Raw genomic sequence first — 15,872 nt, 5'->3', positions numbered from 1 at the left:
AGTTGGGGAAAAGTTTATTTGTCTTGTATTCTAACTCTCTCTCTGAGGTCCTCTAGTCTTTGTGTGTCTAATATACCAAATACAGTCATAACTGTCTTTATCTCCTCACCCCTCACAGTTTAACAGGTGATTTTTTCACTGCGCTCTTAAGACTGATGTATGTCAATGCTCTGATTGGCGGCTCTGCACTACACTATAGCCTTTATTTAAAAAAGCTAAATTATTTTAGTTGTCTCTGATATGGGCCCTTTAATTCTCTGTCTCTCGCTCTCTTTCTCTCTCTCTCTCTCCCAATCTATCTATCTATCTATCTATCTATCTATCTATCTATCTATCTATCTATCTATCTATCTATCTATACACACACTAATACACACACACCCCTACACACATAAAGGTTGGTGCCAAATGAGTGCCCCCCCGCTTCTCCTCCAAAAGCTTGTAGCCACGAGCCCGCCACGCGAGTTTGGATCCCATAAAGGGGCGGGGCAGCGGCAACGGGCGGGGTCAATGTCGGCTACAGGCGGGGCTTAACCCGCCTCACCAAAGGCAAAAGGCCAAGCGCGCGTTGGTGAGACAGGAGCGCACTCGGACGCTCGGATGGAGAGCTGATAAGAGGAGAACAAACAGAGAGAGAGAGAGAGAAGGAGAGATAGAGATAGAGATACAGAGAGAGAGAGAGAGAGAGAGAGAGAGAGAGAGAGAGAGAGAGAGAGAACAACCTCCCCGCAGTTAAAGTAAACAGTCTGCCTTGCTGGAAGATTTTCAAGTCCAGAGCGAGCTATAAGGTAGAGAGGTAAGTTTGAACATCGCTGTTTATTAAAATACGACAGATTTCTGCAGGAGTTTGAAGAGTTTGAAGATTCACTCTGACGCGTTCATTAATCTATCATTGCATTAATTCATATTTGTTTTACAAGCAGGGCTCATCGATGTTTGAAATAACTGAAATAATTTAAAATAATTATTACTATTAGTTCACAAATCTCTGCGTTGTTAATCATATTTGCATTATTTAATAGTTCTTCCATTATTTAATAATCTTCCATAGTGTAATTGCGCCTTGGATTTTCAATAATGTTTTCTTTGCTCGCAAAACAAGTTTTATGTCAATTCAGCTGCTAGCACGTCTATATTTTGAGGAATTCCACAGCATTCACTTGGAACAAGTAAGGTCAGAAATAACAGACTGTAACAGACAGATTCGTTTATCTGGGGAATCTGTTGAGAAACTGGTGTATAATATAGGACGTGTTAGCCTGGAATCCATTATTCTAAACTTTAGCGCCCCACTTTTGAACAGATGACACGCACTGATGCACAAATCAGCAACAACAGACAATGGAAAGCAGCTGAAGCTGCTTAAGAAGTTCGACCAAAATGGTCTAGAGGCTGAAAGCCTTAGAAGTTCTGCGTGCAGACAGACACTCTGTGTTTGCTTCAGGCTCTTCTTTTCAGAAAAAAAACCGAAATCTCTCGATTCAGACGAACTGAACAATGTAAGCTGTGTTTGTTTGGCTGTGCCCCCTGGTTGGTCTCCGTTTTGCCCATAAAATTAAATCCGAGGGCTTGATCTGCGAGCTAAATCCTGCTGTGTCCCAGATTGACAGCGTCTCCAACATGACGACACAACGGTCTGAAACAGCAGGGTTCACATAAGAGTCTCTCACAGGGCTGATGCACTGAATCTGGGAATCCTAGTGCTGCTGAAAACAACTATGAGGGTTAATAATATGCCTTTTTAATATAAACAAAAGTGTTTTAGCACTAGGGCTGCATTTCAGCACTGGTGCCTTTTCCTCTGAGCTGTCCACCCTCTAGTGCTGAAATGTGATGGAAAGCATCCAGAAGCATTTTCTCTTCTAATCAGTGGAATAGGTTAGATAGGACAGGTCAGATAATATAAGAAGAGTCTTTCATTTCAGTACTCAACCTCATTATGTTTCTGATTATAATCTACTTCTGCTGAATTGACAGTTGTTTGGTGCTGTGTCCTCAGATCACGATGATGACCAAACCTTATGGGAAGGGGTCTGAAGATGTGACAGAACTGGTCAGCTCTTTGGGCTGGATTGAGGAGGACCTGAGCTCTCAAGACGGGGACCAAACTCCTGAGACGGGTGGCCGCTACAACCCGAACAGCCGTGGTCCTGTAGATCTCGGCAGCGAGGACATGGACGAGGAAGAGGAGGAGGAAGAAGAAGAGTCCGGTCTGGATGGGGAGAAAGCACCCAAACGGAGGGGACCTAAGAAGAAGAAGATGACCAAAGCCAGACTGGAGCGCTTCCGGGCCCGTCGCGTCAAAGCAAATGCGAGGGAGCGCACGCGCATGCACGGATTGAATGATGCCCTGGACAACCTTCGGCAGGTCATGCCCTGTTATTCCAAGACCCAGAAGCTGTCCAAGATCGAGACCCTGCGGCTGGCCCGCAACTACATCTGGGCACTGTCTGAGGTTCTGGAGAGTGGCCAGTCGCCAGAGAGTCATGGCTTTGTGGAGATGCTCTGCAAGGGGCTCTCACAACCAACCAGCAACCTGGTGGCTGGCTGCCTCCAGCTAGGACCTTCAGCCATGCTGATCAATAAGCTGGACGAGAAGTGCGGTGGTCCTGGAGTGGGTGGTGTGGGTGTTCAGCAGGGACACTCCCTGAGTTACCCATCACCTGGCTTGCCCAGCCCTCCTTATGGTTCTCTGGAGGCTTCACACCTACTACATCTGAAGGACTTCAAAGGTGCCGCTTATGAGAATCACTCATCCAACGAATGTAGCAATGGCACGCCGCCTTACGACGGCCCACTCACGCCACCCCTCAGCATAAGTGGCAACTTCGCCCTCAAGCAAGAGAGATCACCACACGAGACAGAGAGGAACTACACACCACATCCCACACACCCAGCCCACTATCTCTCCTCTCACCACTACCCACCATCCTCCATGGCTAGACTCCCAGGTCCCCAGGGCCACGCACTTTTCCCTGGCTCACGTTATGAGCTACCTTTAGACATGGCCTTTGAGTCGTTCGCCCCACCACATATGGTTACTTCACAGATGAGCACCATTTACAGTGAATGAACAGCCCTGGACCCTCCGCAGTTCTGTGGTACATGTATCCAGAGATCAAGCAGGAGCAAAGGGACAGTTTGCAGCCACTATGTAGGAGATCCAGGAACCACTGAGACTGTCCTGCAAGAAATAGAGATACATATTTTGATTAATTTATTCTTGTACTTGTCTTCACTGAGTTTTACTTGTTATTTGTTCCAGATTTTCTTCTCCCACAGACTTGATAAGGAATCTTATGCATATCCTGCATAGACTGTAAAGATCACAAATGCATGCACATTTTTCTAAAGCCTCAAAAAGAAATTTCCTCTGCCTATTTTGATAAACACCTTCCAAAAATGCTTAACAAAGCAATACGTTTTGCCATATGAACAAAAATGTTTTTATTTATAGCTGTATTTAATATTTATTTTGACTGTGTTTATGGCATCAGTCAGCACTGGTTTCTCAATTTTTTGGTACATTGCCAGTCACTGATACCATTACTCATGAAGTATTTAATTTATTTATTGGAAATGTTTTGGGTTAATGTATTTTTTGTGTCATTCTCCACTGTATTTGTCAGTTTTGTAAAATGTTTTGTAAATATTTACCTGTTTCGCACTTAATAAAATAAATATTCTTATATTATATACAAAGCATGTATGTCATTTTCATTTTTGTCTGACCTAGAGTGTCTATGGGGAAAAAACAAACAAACAAAAAACCTTTTTACCCTGAAACTTTATTGGCCAAAATAGTCAGAAGTGATGCTATGAATCTTGTAATAACAGAGGAAACCTTTTTGGTGCTATTTAGAGAACCATTTAAGAAAAATAAGGTTTGTCAAAGAATCATATACAAGAAGTTCTCCATCATAAGGATTAGTTATTCTCTAAGGTGAACATCTTCAAGCGTTACTGAAGGCAAAGGTTATATATGAAACTGTGACAACTCAGAGAGCTATCACAGCATACAGTGTTCTTTGCATGCCTAGTTTGTTCTTCTCTACACTGTTAGAAATGAAGGTCTTGTACAATTTACACATTTTTTACACAACAGAGCAATAATATAAAAAGCCTGGAGCAGAGACGGTGTGTGTGGAGTCAATATAGCTAAGAAAAAATAATTTCAATGGATTATGGATTATGTCCCCTGACTAAAGGTAATAAGATGTACCCTTGAAGGTATTACCCCAGTGACAAGAGGGGAACTGCCTCAGTAAGTTTTTTTTATGAATGTGATGAAAAACTTCAAAGTTTGGTTCTTTAAAGAAGTTTTTCATTACTTTTAAAATGGTTATATATATGGCCACAACAATCGTGATGTCATGATTGGCCCCTCCCAGTCCTGTCCATGTGTTCCTGTTGTGTTTTGATCTTCCATGTGCATTTGTTTTGGTTTCCTAGTCCTGCCCCTTGTTTTGGTGACTCCTCCCCTGATTATTCTCACCTGTGTTTTCACCTGTGTCTTGTGAACCCTCGTTAGCCCTCTTGTATTTAAACCCTGTGTTATTATTAGTCTAGTACTGGTCTCTGTTGTTTGCTTTGTTTGTTATCTGCTGTGTTGTTGGTTCTGTTGCATTCTGCTGTTTGTCATGTCTGAACCCCAATCTCTCCATGTTGGCTTTTTGAACCTGGACTGTCTTGACCATGACCCTGGATTTGCCCTTAATAAATCTCACTTATCTCCACATATGCGTCTGCCACCTTGCTCCCCGTCACAAATGGGTTCCCCGTCACATTGCAGTGGTTTCAGATCAGTTCTCAGGGCCCCTAAACACACCACATTTTCACTCCAACCCAACAGGGAGAGAGAAAAAAATTAGAGTCCAGGAGACACTGAGGACCAGTTTGAGAATCACAAGTCACTTTTTTGAATGATTAAAAAAAAAACCCTTTTTGGTACGAGTGTAGATATATTCTTTTCTCAAGGAATGGTTTGGTTGAGAGCACTTCACAATAAAAAAAAAAATATTCCAGGAAAAGAAGATTATTTGTAGGTACTTGAGCTTATGAAGCATACTGCTGTAGATTCCTACCTTCTTAGTGTACTATAAAGTAAAATACACCTAAAAATATTGCATGTGGTAAGAAAACCTCTCGGGTTGTTTTACAGGAGAAAGAAACAAAAAACTGGATAAAAAAAAACAGGAGAACGAAAAAAACTTTGTCACTACAAAGTAATTATAGACCGTTGGTCCACCCTCTTGGTCCATTTGTCAGTGTTCAAACACTGTAAAGGGCAGCTGACATCTTTTAAATGGAGTAAAGTAACAACCTCAGAAAAACAGAGTTGCAATGTAATGACATGACTAATCTATCAGAACAAATCAAAAGCTGAGAAACACAATGTGAAAATATAAGTCATAGCCAGATAAATGCATTTTTGCATTCTGTATCCACAAAGTACTGGAACAAAAGAACAGAGTGAGACTTGTATGTGTGTATGTGGTGGGAACTGAGTGGAGAAGTGAGAGAAGCTGTAAGTCAGGTCATGCTGGCCTCGGGGAGCCATGGGAACTTGGGGCTGTAGAACAGGTGACTGTCACTGCGGCCCCTTTCACTCTCACTCATAATTTCCCAGCCATCTCAGGCCAACAGTATTATATGAAACAACAAAACAAACACATACAAAGCAGTAGATTGGTACTCATACTCTCTTAAAAAGAAAGGCTTCTCAATGGTTCTCGATTTAAACTGTTCTGCATTGTGTGGAGAGTTCTTAAATACTAAAAAAGAAAAAAATTGCCTGAATGGTTTTTTAAAGAACAATTCATTCACAGGTTCTTTGAATGATTCTATTGCATTGATTTAAACTTCTTTGGTGCATTTATTACAAGAGTGTTGGCTGCAATAATCAATCGGGGCGAGTTAAGCACAGATATGGGAATTCTGGGCTTATAGAGATAGCTACTATTTTCATGTACATATCTGCTGATACTGAATCCGATACATAAACATTTGAATGGTTTCATTCCAGAATGCATCGTGAATTTTCTTTTTTTTTCCCACTATACACTCAAGATGGCTCTTCAAGGGTTTTTTAGTAAAGACAATTGTTCTATATAGAGCCATGGACATTTTAACCACTTGCATGCTTAAAGATTCTTTACATGGTGAAATGGTTCTGAAATGAAATTACAATGAGATGATTGTATATGGTTCCACTTAAATCCTTTTTACAAAAGTTCTACATATACTGTTACAAGCTTGACATCGTAACAATAACAGAGCTATTTTCAAAATGGTTCTGTATAGAACCACACACAACACATTCTCCATCTATCTGTCAATCTAAAGAACTATTTCACCATGCAAAGCACCATTCAAGCATGCAAATGGTTCTTTGGGTGTTCATGGTTCTATATAGAACCACTGTCTTTGCTAAAGAACCCTTGAATAACCATAATCTTTAAGAGGGTAGACATTGGTGAGAGTGGACTTTACATATACAAGAAATATCAGCACTGTATTATGATTAATAATATTTTCAATGAAGAAATAAAAGTGGGTTTTTCATTATACTTCAGCTGTTATACATGGACATACAGAATTTCAGAATGAAATGAAATGTCTCAATTGGGACTAAAGTCACCTGGATTAGCACTGCAGAGAAATCTAACATACATGTCTACAGAAATGCAATAACATGAATAAAATTCAGATATTTCATTACAGGAGCCCAGTATCACCCAAAATGTTCTTCAGAAATACAATAAATATGTCATCAAATAAATAAATCAAATAAATCACATTTCCACCAAAATATATTCCATTAATGTTAGTGAAGAAAAAAGGGACATCAACAAAAGCAGCATGAGCAGAACAGGCTAAAATGTAGCACATCTACATGGTAAGATACACTTTGTTTGAGCTGGAGTTGAGAAGGCCAGGCTGATGCTTTAGAAAACGTTGACCTCTGCTTTTCATGCATTGAGACTGGAGTACATCACATTTCTCCACTGAAGGTCTCCGATCCTGTCACTGAAGGACGCCTTTCTTGCCAAACGTTCGTTGCAATCAAACCAAGAGCCGCAATTGACTGAAGCTTTGTGATACTGGTCAACACAGAGGTTCTTCAACTCTGAACAAAGAGGAGGGTGATGGAGTGCGGAACTGGAGTGGAAAGCAAGGGAACAAGTGTTTGTGTGCATGTGAAAGAGAAGAGGGACTGTGTGAGCCTGCATGTGTTTATTATTGGCTAAAAAAAAAAAGTGGGGCACCTCAGGCTCAGGCTGTTGTCCATCAAGTGGACCCCGCTCAGCAACATCTATGCAGGTTTGTCTTTTCCAGCCTCGGAAGGGCGAGAGAAGTGAGGGAGAAAAAGGGAGTGATTGTTTTTAGCGGGCTCCACTGGTCCATTGTAAGTGCAGCCTGTTCTTTCTCTTGACCTCTGACCTGCATTGTTGTGAGGCTGCTCGTTCGGGGAGCTGAGACAGCTGGGGGAGCGGCAGGGGGGCTGACAGACAGCTGAGGCGCAGAGTGAGAGAGAGAGAGTGAGAGAGAGAGAGAGAGAGAGATATGTATATGCAAAAAATGCAAAAAAGGCAGCTGAATGAGGTCGCTTCTTCCTTCTTTTTCTTAAGCCGCTCATTTTCCTCCTGACTGACAAATAGCTCCACACGGCCGCAGCGAGAGAGGAGCAGACAGGTGTGCAGAGTGCAGAGAAACTTTTGGGGGGGCTAGCTGTTGGGATTGTGCTTTGTTTTGCTGCTATAAGGAATGTTTTGGTTTATAAAAGTGGAAAGGGGGAGGGGCCAGATTATGAAAATGAAAATAATCGTGCTAAGCCAACAAACCCAACTTCTGCATTATTAAGTGCTTTATGTGAACATGTGAATATGATGAAGGACAAGGGTGCATGGGGGCAATGCTATTGCAACATAATTCCATGGATGAACACACTATAAATAAACCACTGGAGGACCTGTTCCTGAATCCCTTGCAGATTCATGAAACAGGATTATGAAGTTTTTAAAATCCAGTTTTAAATCCAGTCCTTTTATAATTAAAACCAAACCAGCAGTAGCAACTCTGGATCACTAAGAGGAATAATGGGCAATCTATAATAGCAAAGCAGAAACAGTTGTTGATATATTTATGCAGAAATCTGAAATCTGAAAGTAACATGTAGACTCAAGTCTACATGTTACTTCTGACTTATATATATTTATTTCATAATATTTGAAAAATAGAAAAATCTTTACTTTGTGAAACCATTTTTTTGCTCTTGCAAGTACGAATGGCAAAAAACCCAATAATTTCACAAATGCAGCCTATACAAGTGAATCAGCTACTCAGAGCTTTAGGCTGAATTTCACGGCTGTAACTGCTGTATGCTAAAGACATGCCCTAAGGCGTGCTGATAATGCCACATAGCTTGCTTGTCAGCTAGCCAGCTAAGCTGCTGTTTGCATCCAGTGGGTTTGAAATGGATTTTGCAAATTCATATATTTAATACATTTTATTACCTTTGTTTGGTACAATGAAGATGGCAGACACACTTATTCTTGTTAAGATTATAAGGACCATTCTACCACATTAGTTCAAACGTGTTAGTTCAAACTGTGTTCCCAATGAATACAAAATGTATTCAGACCAGATATTTACAAAGATTATTTAATGATCTATTTAATCCAAACAAATTAATTGAGATAATAATAAGCTAAATGTATATAAAATCATAATGTACAGGTTGCCTTCTATAAGAGGTACCTGTTCCAAATCCTAACTCTTACATTTCAACTGGTTACTGGTTACAACTGATTACTATTACTTTTAAAGTGAAGTTGGAAAATTTATATTTAAAATACAGTTAAAATTTGAAATAAAAACACTTTGTTTTAAAAGTGCTGTCCCAGGTCCACAGAAAGAGCTTTAGTCCGTAGGCACAGCTCCTGTATTTTAGAACAAAAATTGAGACAGCATCCATGTCCCTCATGGACATGTGAGCTGTTAGATACCATTATTTTGAAGTAAATGTGTTTCAAAGTCTGAAAATCAGTGTGTAACATGAAGAATTTTCACTACCAAAACATTTTCTGCAATCAAGATTTTTTCTTGAACCAGTTTGGTAGAATGATTCATATACCCTAATGAACCAGAACGATATGACCACCTGCCTAATATGCTGTTGGTTCTCTGCTTGCTGCCAAAGAGGTCCAACCCTTCAAAACATGGACTTTACCAGACATCTTAAGGTGCCCTATTGGCATAACACCAACAAGTATTAGCTGGAGATTTTTTACGTCCTGTGTAATTTGGAGGACAGGGCAATATCTCTTCATCATGTTCTTTACAACATTTATGAAACATGTCTGCAATGTGGTATGACATGTTATGTTATGCTGAAAGAAAGTAAACTTGGCATGCAACAATGTTTAAGTGACATGTGTCAACTTGACTTCTACAGGAATGCTTGTCCCCAAGATGCCAGCAGAACAATGACCAGAGCATCACACTCTGTCCAATGGCTTGTCTTCTTCCCACAGTGCATCCTGGTGCCATTACTTCTCCAGGTAAGCGGGGCACATGTAACCAGATGTCCGTGTGACTCATCGGACAATGCAATTCTTTCATCTTGTTCAAGGTCCGTTTTAAATGCTTGTATACCCATTGTAGATGTTTTTGACAGGGGTGGACAGGGGTTAGAATGGGCATTTTTACTGGTCTGGGCTATGCTGTCCCATACGTAGCAGGATGTGATGCACTGTTTTTTGTGACACATTCCTCCCATAACCATCATTAAAAATGTTGGTGCCACAAGAGTGTTCCATCAGTTCAGACCAGATGGAATAGCCTTCATTGCCCTTGAGCAACGATGCGCCTTGGGTACACCCTGTTGTTCATGGTTTGTCCCTCCTCAGACCACTGTCAGTAGGCACTCACCACTTCTGATCAGGAGCACCCCACAAGACTTGTCATTTTGAAGAGACTCCAGCACAGTCGTCTGGCCTCTTGTCAAAGTCACACAAGTCTTTATATACACAAAAGTCAATTGTGAGAACAAACTGTAAATGTACCACATAACACATCCCAGATCTTGACATGCAGTGTTGTGAGATAATCATCTATATTCACTTCTTCTATGATTGAGAAAATGACCTCTAGATACTGTATGTATATATACACACATACATGTATACCTCAATATGTATTGTAGCATCCTGCTACTGGCTCATGCTGCTGTGGGCCATGACTGTTCAATAAATGTGCATTTGCCTTTAAGGTGCAACATTTCCTTTGTCTTATTCTCCACAATACCATATATCCACAACATCATATATATCCAATAGCTCAAACAACAAAACACAAATACACAAACACGCACAAGTGAGCTTTGTAATTTTGTGTTAAATAAACTGAGAATCTTGACTTAAACTGATTTTTGTATGCTGGTTTGTGGTACTTCAAGCATGGACATGGAAATAATGTCAGCATAAGGACTCTAAAAATGGAGTTTGCATGGCCACATTTACATCAGACTCATAGGAGATGTGAATGTGAAAAGCCACAATTGTGATCAGTGAGAGAGGACAGTGGCTCACGTTAGCTGTTTATTGAATTTGAGTGATGTGTTGAACCTACAATACAATAAGCCATTAAAAACAACATGCAGTATTTTCCTTATTATATCACTATCAACATTTTTTTAATATAGCTTACTGTTTAGCAATTTTATTTTTTTTATTCCTTGTAATCAAGTCCAGTTGATTAACTAATTGAAGTTGTCGTGTTAAATATCAGTTACTTTAAAGATTCTCATGTATTACTTTAACTTTTACTTTATTTCCATAAAGGCATCCTTATATTCACTTAAGTAGAACTTTTAAACACATTATTCAACATTCAGGATTAGGATGTGTAGGGATTGGCCAGCTGCTCTTGGTCTGTGCTGACAGGACGGCTTCAAAGCTGGTGGGAACAGAAGTGTGGTGTGATGACAGTGCAGAGGTGAAAGGAGCAGAGGCCGTGTGCTCCGTCCCTTGGGGGGCACTGCCATCACTGTGACCTTTGCCTTCCAACACACTCTCTCACAGAGGCCACAGAGGTAGCTTCAGATGGAAGAATGGGCCGAGGATTTTCAGTATCTGAGCAGAAGTGGATACAGATGCAGAACCCCAAACTTTCCTTTGATTTCAGAAAATGCATCTGAAATCTAAGTTTGAGGTCACCAAGCTGTTCAATTAAAAAAAAAAAACATTCTAAAAAGAAATGGGGTCTTTAGCCCACTTAACCTCTCTCGAACCATCACATCAGACTCCTTCCAGCTTAATTTAAAAAATCAGCACATTTAGTTGCAAGTTATTAAGCTTGCATGGATAAAATCGTGTTTGGTAGCTGAAACTAATATTGACTCACCAATGTCCCTGAGGGGCCATGGACATACAAGTGTCTGCAGATTTTCTCACTGCTGCAACAGAATAAAAACTTTTTTCCTGAATGTTTATATTACAGTGGACATCAAAGTTCTAAAGGTGTGTTAAAGTCCAATCATGTCTCGATGATTCATGCTTGTAGAACATTGCAAGCTTGGCATTATTTCCATTAGTGTTCAGAAGTGAGTGTTAATTCAAACTTGTGTATAAGCAAAGGCCAAAAACGCTTCATGCATTTTTAAGCAATTATGCAGAAATGCTAGAGTTTTTAGTGGATATATAACACAGCGGTGGCTGATAAGGCACACACACGCACACATGCACACACACACACACCTACTAAACCGTTTCTCTTCCTGGGTCGCAGGGGGCGCTGGAGCCTATCCCAGCTGTCATCGGGTGGAAGGCAGGATACACCCTGGACAGGTTGCCAGTCACAAATACAACACTGTGGTACTATTCACAAAATACAATAGGCCATGATGTTTCTTTTTCATCAGAATATCAGATATCACAATATCTCATAATATTCTGATAACTACAGGAGCAATGATTTAAATAAGAGATTCGATGCACTGCAGTCAATCCAATTAAAGAGTAATCATACACTAAGTGTAATTAAACATGCAGATGTTCAGTGCTTTCTTAAAAATATAGTTCTTTAAGGGTTTTTTAGTAAAGACAATGGTTCTATGTAGACCCATGAACACTCAAAGAACAATTTGCATGCTTAAAGGGTTCTTTGCTTGGTGAAGTGGTTCTTCATATTGATGGAGAATGTGTATATGGTTTTATGCAGTAACTTTTTGAAAAGGGTTGTATATAGAGCCGAAAAGGGTTCTGCTACTATTACAAGAAAAAGCCTTTTTGGTGCTTTATAGAGCCCGTTTTATTAAAGGTTTTATATACAACATATTCTTCATTAATTTGGAGAACCATTTCACCATGCAAAAAAATAGACCATTTAAGCATGCAAAGGGTTCTCTGAGTGTTCATCGTTCTGTATAGAACCAGTGTCTGTACTAAAGAACCCTTGAAAAAAGTACTAATGATATCTGTGACATACCCAGGAAAGCATGATATACGGTGATGTAATTTATCCTGATAATAAATAACATCATATTGTCCAGTCTTAACATAGCATACATACACACACATCATACAGACCACCCCTCTGGCTAAAATGCAGGAGCCAGCATGGCCTGATCACTATGAAAATACTTAAAAATGGTACAAATTTAGCTTTTTTATCCTGAATTGGTGTGATAGAAGTTAATCAAGTAGTGAATGTGAGAAGTAATTTTAAAAGCAAGTGGATTTCTCTCATATCTGAGGCTCCCTTTTGTTATAACATAAAACAAGTCTCTAAATGTTGGTGCTTTCAGGACCAATTTTATCAGCTGATATGTTTGCCAAACTGATATTTGATGGGCCCTACTCTCTGTTCAGCCTGTAATACTGTAATAGTAGTGAGCAGGTGGTGACTGTCAGCAAACAGCTTCCTCTTGTATCTGAGACACCAGAAGGCCACAAATACTGGTGCTTTATTGGGTGGGCTTTTTGTCGATAATAAAAAAATCTGAGGGGCCTTAATATTGGCTGATATCAGCAAAGTAATATATTTGTCTGGCCCTACTTTCCGAAGTGAGCAACACAATGTTTCACTGCAACACATTATTTCTGTTGAAAATCAATTTGACGCTGGTAAAACTTTGCATATTATTAATTTTGAGGAGCTGATCAACTTTTTCATCACATGCCTCAGTAAATAAATATCTTGGCTACATCAAGCTGACAATCAGGAAAATATTTGATTTACACACTGAAGGGCACTTCAAACGGCATCTTAGCATCTCCTTGAACCCATTCTTTTGTTGCAGCAGGTCACAGTAGAGTGGCGGGCCTGGAGTTGTGCTTTAAAAAAGTGCAAGAGAGCTGAAGAGAGGATGATGGGACATTAAAGTGCAGTCTGAAACCTCTTTCTCTCTGTCCTTCTACCCCTCGCTTTTTTGTCTCTCACTGGCACTAATCCACTAGCCAAACAACACGAACTCCCACTAAATGAAAGGTCCTGATCCACAGGGGCGAGATGAGGGATAAAGCATTGTGATTAAGATTGTATTAATGGGGCCATAGGAGGCTGGAAAGCTTTAATCAGTGACTGTGCTGCCCTAATCCCTTGCCTTTAAGCTGCTGCTAACACTGTGATCCTCCCTCCTCCTGAGCCACGTCACTCACACACACACGCACACTCACTCACTCACATGCACGAAAAAGAACGGCCAAGGTGCCAGAGCAGGAGCCCAGTGAAACTGAGACCGGGTGAGCGAGACCCAGGGAGCAGCTGGGAGGAGAAACAAGAGAGATGGGGCCAGAGGGAAGAGGAGCTTTGGGAAAAGAAAGACAAAAAGGGGCCGGAGTGAATGGGCAAGAACAAGCCGAAGTGAAAAGGAGAAAGAGAGAGAAAGAGGCGGATGGTGTGGAAAAGAAAATGAGATGTATATTCCCAAATCTGTCCGGTTTGTTCACGTCTACAAGAAATGAAAGTACGTTCTTGAGGACCTGACTAAACTGGAAGGAGCTTTGAACCTTAACTTGTTTTCTCTGCCCAGCTCTTTCAGTTCTTCACGAAATAACAAAACGCAAGTAACTTCTAGACTTAAATTAACTGCAAGGAGGTTTGACAAAGTCCTAGTCTTAAAGTAACTGATTCAGTCTCACTCTACCACATAAACTGTATAAAGGTTCTGAGCAGGTACATTTTTTGTTTATGAGGGTACAAACAATGTGAATGGAAGCTCAAAGGTACAACAATAGATTTAAGGTCCAATTGTATACCTTCAATACGTTTTTCACAGGTGAAAAGTACATATTTGTACCTTTTCATAATGTAATGTTTTAAAACAGAACAATAAATAAAAAGCCTGGAGATGAGATGGGGTGTGTTACAATTTAGTGAATATAATTTCAATGGATTTTGGTACAATTATGTTTCCTGACTAAAGGTGCTGAGATATACCCTTGAGGGTACCACCCCAGTGACAAGAGGGGCACTGCCCCAGTGAGAGTTTACTACCTTTGTGTAGTAAACTAGTAGTGTGCAAAAGTCAGAGGCCACTTTCCTTTTATTTAATTTTAAGTCTAAACTGCAAATAATTATGTTATTAATTTGTCTGCATCTGGAAGGAAAGAATATAATACATTTTACATAAATGCCTGAATGGGAGATTTTTCCATATTTAGTGTGTCCACTCCGTCTTTATTACAGCTATAAATCTGTTCAGGAAACTTGCTTTGAAATTTACAAAACAAATGTTGGGATACTTTTCCACACTTTCAGTTCAGTCTTAACATTTTCTGCTTTTCACAATCCAAGTAACCCCAAACACACTCAATGAGGCCCAATGGTCTGAGAACACCAGCAGTTTCTTTGTTTGACTTGTGAATATTCTCATTTTTTATTTTTCCATTTCTCAGTGAGGACCTCTTGACAGCTATACATTCTTTTAGACTCTGAATTGTCTTCTCACAGTGGAAGGATGGACGAAAACGTGGATTTTTTCAGATGTGAAGAGTGAAGCTTGATTTTCTCCTCTATCTCTCAAAGATGAAAGATTTATGTGCAGTTTCTCTCATGGGGACAGTTTTGGTGGTCTACTAAGTCTTGCAAGGTTTTGGATCCCATATTCTCTACACCTTTTAACCATTTGTAAAACTCCAGTTTTGGAAACTCTTGTTTTTTCACTTCTTTTCTTTTGACTTTCTCCATCCTTGTACAATCCTTATGAGTCTAATCGCCTGAGGAATATCTTCTGAAAAATGAATAGCTTCAAAGCTGAATGAAAATGGATTCTTTTGAAACAAAAATCATGAAGATTTAAACTTTTTTGAACATCCAGTTTATTCAAGTCTTCAAGAAACTGCTCCTCTCAGTCAATAATATAAAATGTCCTCCAACGTTTGCACCAGAATAATGAAACTTATTGAGTATGTGAACAAACTATTTTTGAATGTATATTCATTCCATTACATTTATTCCATCTAACTGCTATCAAGTTTATTCAAGCCTTAAGGAAATCCTCTTGTATCACTCAATAATGACAAATTCCTTTAAATAAATAAAACAAATTATGTAAACAACTTGTTCTCTTGCTCACAGACCACCAGAAGTCACATCTATACAACTCCAGCTCAGAAAACTGCCAACGGTAAAAACCTACAGAAATAAGAGAACGTTCTAAAGACAGGTTTTGCAACAACAGAAGCACAGAAAGGTTTTGGGTTAATAATGAGGAAAGAAAAGGCCGTGCAGTGTGATATTGTGAGGCGAGGGCTGTAAGGCTAAGGGGTTGAGCCTGGGTCCTCAGCGCAGGGCCCTGTGAGAGTGCTGGGGTGTCAGAGTTAAAGAGCTTCTAATGGGATGGGGATGCTGTCGTGTTTACCCTGGCT

The 15,872-nt window shown here is 40.0% G+C and overlaps 1 protein-coding gene across 1 annotated transcript; it reads left to right on the top strand.

Moving 5' to 3' along the window:
* The first annotated feature begins 581 nt into the window (after positions 1–581).
* Positions 582–3,662, top strand: neurod4 (neuronal differentiation 4). Its single transcript, XM_017706279.2, has 2 exons — positions 582–796; positions 2,000–3,662. The coding sequence occupies exon 2, from the start codon at positions 2,006–2,008 to the stop codon at positions 3,071–3,073; it is 1,068 nt and encodes a 355-aa protein (XP_017561768.1). The 5' UTR covers positions 582–796; positions 2,000–2,005; the 3' UTR covers positions 3,074–3,662.
* The last annotated feature ends 12,210 nt before the right edge of the window (positions 3,663–15,872 follow it).

This window comes from Pygocentrus nattereri, chromosome 9 (assembly GCF_015220715.1).
Source record: "Pygocentrus nattereri isolate fPygNat1 chromosome 9, fPygNat1.pri, whole genome shotgun sequence".
In the NCBI taxonomy this organism is placed as follows: domain Eukaryota; kingdom Metazoa; phylum Chordata; class Actinopteri; order Characiformes; family Serrasalmidae; genus Pygocentrus; species Pygocentrus nattereri.
This window is presented reverse-complemented; position numbering and strand designations above follow the sequence as displayed.

Coding starts and splice junctions, on each gene's coding strand:
- neurod4 (XM_017706279.2), top strand. CDS start 2,006: ATGATGACCAAACCTTATGGGAAGGGGTCTGAAGATGTGACAGAACTG.